Source organism: Schistocerca piceifrons, chromosome X (assembly GCF_021461385.2).
Source record: "Schistocerca piceifrons isolate TAMUIC-IGC-003096 chromosome X, iqSchPice1.1, whole genome shotgun sequence".
NCBI classification, from domain to species: Eukaryota; Metazoa; Arthropoda; class Insecta; order Orthoptera; family Acrididae; genus Schistocerca; species Schistocerca piceifrons.
Window position 1 is genome coordinate 320,630,299 of NC_060149.1, and position 6,000 is coordinate 320,636,298.

Sequence of the window (6,000 nt, forward strand, 5' to 3'; positions counted from 1 at the left end):
AAAGATTTCTTTACTTGTTGCACATTTTGTGTCATAGTTTCTGTTTTTACATGCAGTGGGGCTTTGAAGTGCCATAGTTTGTATGTTTGTACTTGTAACTCTATCTGAGCTGTCTTTCCTCCTCCACTCCCTCCTCCCTATGTTCACGATAAATTAATCCAGATTTGTTTCTTTCATTTTTTATTTTTTTAATCTCTTATCTTTCTTCCCTATCAGTTTCTCTTCTCTCTTGCTACTTTAGCCTGTCAGATATTGTGCTGTTAATATTTTACTCTAATGATTGTCTTTTAGAATATGTGCTGTAAAAATATTACAAAACTATAATGTTTTCTTTTCGGACCAGGCCTGGCGCATAGAATACATCATAGTATGACACTTTGTAATGAATAATTCCAGGTAAGGTGCAATAGTTTAATTAGTAATATTTCTTCTTTACTACAAGCTTATTTTGGCTATAGAGCCATTACTAATTAAACTGTTGCAGCTTACCAAGAATTATTCATTATAAAAGTATAATGTAACTATTTGGCATGCAGCATACAGGTTGTAACAGAGTGGCGTTTTAAAAGATTGGGGGATTGTAGAGGATGAAATGTTGAACATTTTGATACAAGGAACCTATAGTTGGAAATGTAAAATACAGCTTCTGCAGCACCATGAACTTCCTACGCATTCGGTAGGCTAAATGAAACACCAGAATACTATGTTTTAGATAATGTTTATTGACAGTACAGTACAGTACAGTACAGTCAAATACTGTAAACCGAATCTGTGGCTTCACTACTGTAGAGGAAACATTCAATGTGACTACCATTGGCTTTGTTATACAATGTGCAACATGCACCATGTTCGGTTTGATTTTCTGTAAGATAGTGTGCTCTCATCTGGTGGTATTAAATGCTTTAAAGATGCACTCAATAAGATCAGATACTGTTCCTGGAAGTGTTGAGTACACAAGGTACTTGACACTGCCCCCAGAGGAGGAAGTCTGGAGCAGTGAGGTCAGTGGAGCACACAGCCCATTTGACTGGGCATCCCCTTCCAATTACTTTCTGCCTGAAGCTAATTGTAATATATGCACTGGGCCGACAATCAAAGTGCCTTGGAGCATCATCATTCTGAAACCACAAACTAGTGTGCAGTTGCAGAAGTTACGGTCAGGCATTGCTCAGAAAATTCTAACACTGTATACCATTTGTAAGATATGATGTGTGGTCCAGTAAGGTAACCTCCAATAATTCCAGCCCAAGTGTTGACTGAGAATCTCATCTGGTAACTTCTTCTGCAGGTAGTGTGTGTATTCTCAACAGCCCAGTGATTGCTGTAGAAACTTAATTTCACATTTCCAGCTATAGGTTCCTATCACCCAAATTTTTAAAACATTCTATTACTCCCTGTGTAAACATATGATACCACAAGGTGAAGTGGCAAGTAGATCACTACCCAGATTAAATTGCAGTGTAATCTTGTTTCTGGGTGGCTTCCTCAATTTGCTGTCACTGTTCCCATTCTTTTTTCCATTGTCCCATTCTTCATTCCTCTTTCTGTCCCATAAATTTCACCTCAATATGCTTTTACCTCGACATCCAAAACCTTCAGAAACAAAATGTTTATTGCATATTTGTGTTATGTGTTTCACACAGTTACCTAGAATTTTTTTAACTGTGAGTTGGATCCAGGGTCAATTCAGGATACATGACTGTGCCCAAACTCCCTGTCATTTCTGTGCCCATCTGTACTGCTCCCTCCTCCACCTTCTCATCAATTAACTCTCCACTTATGCCTCTCTTGGTGCCCTTACCTCTGCCTTCACCCCTTCTTCTACTTTTCCTTTTCCATGGCTTTAAGTTGGTATCACTGCCTACCCTCATCACATTTTTCCAATACTTGCCATCTTGTAGCATTTCCACTTGACAACAACTACCAGTTAGTTTTAACACCATTGTCTGTGCTTCCAGAAGAATGTCACCCACAACCAATTCAGTCCCCTGGTGGATCAAGCACTGCCAGTTCACGGGATACATCTCCTTGCCGAGAACTGTCACCTCTCGTTACAAGCCTGAAACCACCAATTATTATCCGGCGTGGTCCTCGTGGATTTGGTTTTACTGTGCATACTATTAGAGTGTACTACGGTGACACAGATTTTTATACAATGCACCATTTAGTAATGGTAAGTGTAATTCAAGTAAGAGAGAGAATTTTAAAATTGCAAAATGTTTGGTTATGTGCTTTCAATGTGTATAGTTTCGTACCTATTGGAGTGCAATAATAATTTTTTACAATGTTGAATGAGAGAGAAAACACGAGGAAGAAAATTAATGTTTCAGACTGCACAATAAACAACTCTTGTAAACCCATCCCAGTTCACTGCTATTACTTTCTACATTATTTATGAAGTGATTTTTTTTTTTTAAGGGTTACTTGAATCATATACAAATCTTTCCCTATTTTAATTCTTCCTTTCGAAACGATTGCTTCTCTTTTGCTTTCAGTGCGTACCAAGATGTTAGGAGGGAGGTAGTAGACAGAATCGAGATAGATGTAGAGCAATAACTAATTATCATTGTAGCCCTGGATCTTGCTAAATCAAAGGGTCTGTTAGAACCATAGTTTTCACATACTCAATTCAAAGAATTTTCTGTTGATGTGTGTGAATGAGGGGGGGGGGGGGGGGGGGTGTTGGATGAGACTCTATTATGAAACATCCACATAAGTTGACATGTAGTGCCTTGCAATATGATCTGCAACGAATTGTAAAGCTTAGTAGTTTATCTTCGGTCATTTATATTGGTTGGACAGCTGGTAGATGGTGTATCCGATTTCATAGCCACATGCACCTGAAGAGATACTTTTCAAAGAACTGAAATAACATGGACCTGGAAGTTTGCATGAGCAAGGTCTTGCAGATGGGACTTGGACAGTTATGAGGCATATGAGTAGGTGCTGGAAGTACATATGGCGTAGGGGTGGACCGTCATATTTGATACTCGTAGATTAAGTGACTGGATAATACCACTGAGGGAGAGGTGAGAAGGATATTTTTGCGAGATATTCCTAATTTCATCACACAATAAAAGGCAGTCTGAGCTGTGATGAACAGTGTCTTCCAGCTGTTCCAGTACTGTTGATATTGGATAATGAGAAGGGTACCTACTTGTAGCTCGTTGATGGATATGATTGGAGATGGTGATTTGTGATGGTAGAATATGGCGCTGGACATTCATTGTGTATCAGTTTTAAGGTTTAGTTGACTGTTAAATACCTGGGAAAGTCCTTTAGTTTTCTGGACGAAGGAGTGATCATAATTGTGTATGCACCACGCGCAGGTGGTGGTAGAGATTTTTTGATGTGGAAGCGATAGCAGCTATCAACATAATGGTGGTGGCGGCAGTGACGGGGCGGAGGTGGAGGGGGGGAGGGGAGGGGCAAGGTCCACATGTTTGATAAGAGCAGACCTTTTAGTGGAGCCACCATAAAGCGGAATTAGATGTCTAGGAAAACAGCTTGTTAAGTTGAAGATGACCAAGTAAAACAGACACGAGAATGATGTTAAGGCTGTAGAAAGAAGAGGATGGAGTGACTTGGGCATAGATTCTCATAATGAAAATATTGTTACTCAACTTTTACCAGATGAGGAGTGTGTAATTTGGGTTTTTAGGGTGGATTCCACAAGCTGGTCCATAGACAGCTTGACATATGAGTGAGTGCCTTGGCTGTGCTGCCAGTTTATATATGTTCCTGTGTAACAGTCTGTGACAGTATACTTAGGCTCAGTACGAGGGGCGTTTGAAAAGTCTGTGCAAAGTCTGAGAGATGGCACCACTTTCGCGTATCGAGGTCATATTTAGTTAGTAGCATCTTTGGAAAGAACACACACCAAGTTTCAACCATATTGGTCTATTTCTTTGTGTTTGGCATTCGTGTGAATTGAGGAAGTCGAGTGATTGTCAAAAACTGCATGAAAAAGAATTTCGTGTGGTGATTAAACATTACTTTATGAAAGACAAAACACCTCAGGAAACTAAAGAGAGGCATGATAAACATTACGGCGACTCTGCACCTTCGATTAGACAGTTTATAAATGGTTTCAAAATTTTCAGGGTGGCCATATGGGCATAAGTGATGGTGAAACATTCTGGACGCTCTGTGGGTATCACGACTCCAGAAATCATTGATAAAATCCATGATATGGTGATGGGTGACAGAAGAAAAACACCGGTGAATGGACTGCAAAAAAAGTCCTTTTCCATCACAACAATGCACCAGCACACACCTCAGCAGTTGTGGTCGCAAAATTAATGGAAATAGGATTCCAACTCGTTTCACATCCCCCCTATTCTCCAGACTTGGCTTCCTTCGGACTACTATTTGTTCCCCCAAATTGAAGAAATGGCTGACTGTACAAAGATGTTATTCAAACGAGGTGGTGATTGCAGCAACTAATAGTTATTTTGCAGACATGGACAATTCCTATTATTCAGAAGGGATCAACAAATTAGAACAGCATTGGACAAAGTGTTTAAGTCTAAAAGGAGACTATGTCGAAAAGTATAAAAGGTTTACCCCGTACACGGACTTTTCAAAAACACCCCTCGTACAGGGAATGGGTTGGAGGTGAAGTGACCAGTTACCATGAAGACATCTGAGATGGGTTGATTTGTGGACTTTAGTAATCATATTGTAGGTGAATGTGCAGAAAATGAGGAAAAGGACTTGCCTTTGTGAGAACTTCAGCCTGGGCAAGGAAGTTCTTGTCACTGCAGACATGCTGTCCCCAGGTGGCCCAGGCTGTATGAGAGGGATTCTTTGGTGTGGAAGGAATGGCAGCTGTTGAAATTTAGCTACTGTTGGTGGTTGTGGGTTTAGGATGGAGTCATCAAAGAGGAGGTGGTCGATGTTCAGGAAGGTGGTGCAGTGGTGAGGAGGGCCAAGTGAAGAGGATGGGAGAGAAGGTGTTGAGATTTGAAGAAATGAGAATAGGTTGTTTTTGTGTGAGTCCCAGATTATGAAGATATCATCAGTGAACCTAAACCAGACCAGGGGTTTGGGAGGCTAGGAAGGTTTCCTCTAGATGACTCATACACAAGATGGCATAGGAGAGTGCCATACTGGGTGCCCAAGGCTGTGCCACAGATTTGTGTGTATACTTTCCATTCAAAGGAGTAGTGGTTGTGCAGTAGGATAAAGCTAATAAGGGAATGAGAAAAGAGCGTTTGGAGTCTGAAGGACAGTGGGAGAGGTAGTGTTCAATAGCGGCAAGCCCATGGGCAGGAGGGACATTGGTGTATAGGAAAGTGGTGTCAACAGTGATGAGCAGGGATCCAGGAGGTAAGGAGGTAGGGATGTTGGAGAGTCGGTGAAGAAAGTGGTTGGTAACTTTGATGTGGGAAGTTAGATTTTGGGCGATTGGGGGAAGGGTGTTGGTCAATTAGGGCTGAAATTCTTTCAGTGGGAACAAAATAACCAGCTACAATGGGTATCCTGGTTTGTTGAATTTATGTATTTTGGGGAGCATGTAGAAGGTGGCCGTGCAGGGTGTCATAAGGGTGAGGAGGGAAATGGATTCACGGAAGATGTTCTGGGAAGTTCATAAGGTTTTAAGCAGGGCTTGGAGATTCTGTTGGACTTATGGAATGGTCTCAACCTTGCAGAGTTTATTGGGGGAGGAGTCATAATATTTGTTGATATTAAAACCTGGATTTTCCATTGTTTGAAATCATCTCTAAAGGTTATGTGGGATACCCTCAATACCTTTTGTGAAGATGTTTTGTTATGATTGTACACATTGACCATTCATGTGATGTGTAAGCTCTGAGCATGACTATTGTTGTTGGAATCCAAATTGAAGACAAATTGAGTAATTAGTGGGTTGTAAACAATATGGAGAAATGTGTGAAGGGTGCTGAAATGTAATGATTTTGGTCTCAGTGCTTTACTGTCAGCAGGTCACACATAGTTTTGTGTGTACGTATAAATATAATTATTCTGTTGCAGCTT

General features: G+C 40.7%; 1 protein-coding gene across 1 annotated transcript in view; it reads left to right on the forward strand.

The window, feature by feature from the left end:
* Positions 1-6,000, forward strand: part of LOC124721608 (microtubule-associated serine/threonine-protein kinase 3) — a 263,031-nt gene that overhangs the window by 198,042 nt on the left and 58,989 nt on the right. The window contains exon 19 of the mRNA XM_047246660.1: positions 1,959-2,173. Within this exon, the coding sequence (XP_047102616.1) occupies positions 1,959-2,173 (215 nt within the window). The remainder of the gene's footprint in view (positions 1-1,958; positions 2,174-6,000) is intronic.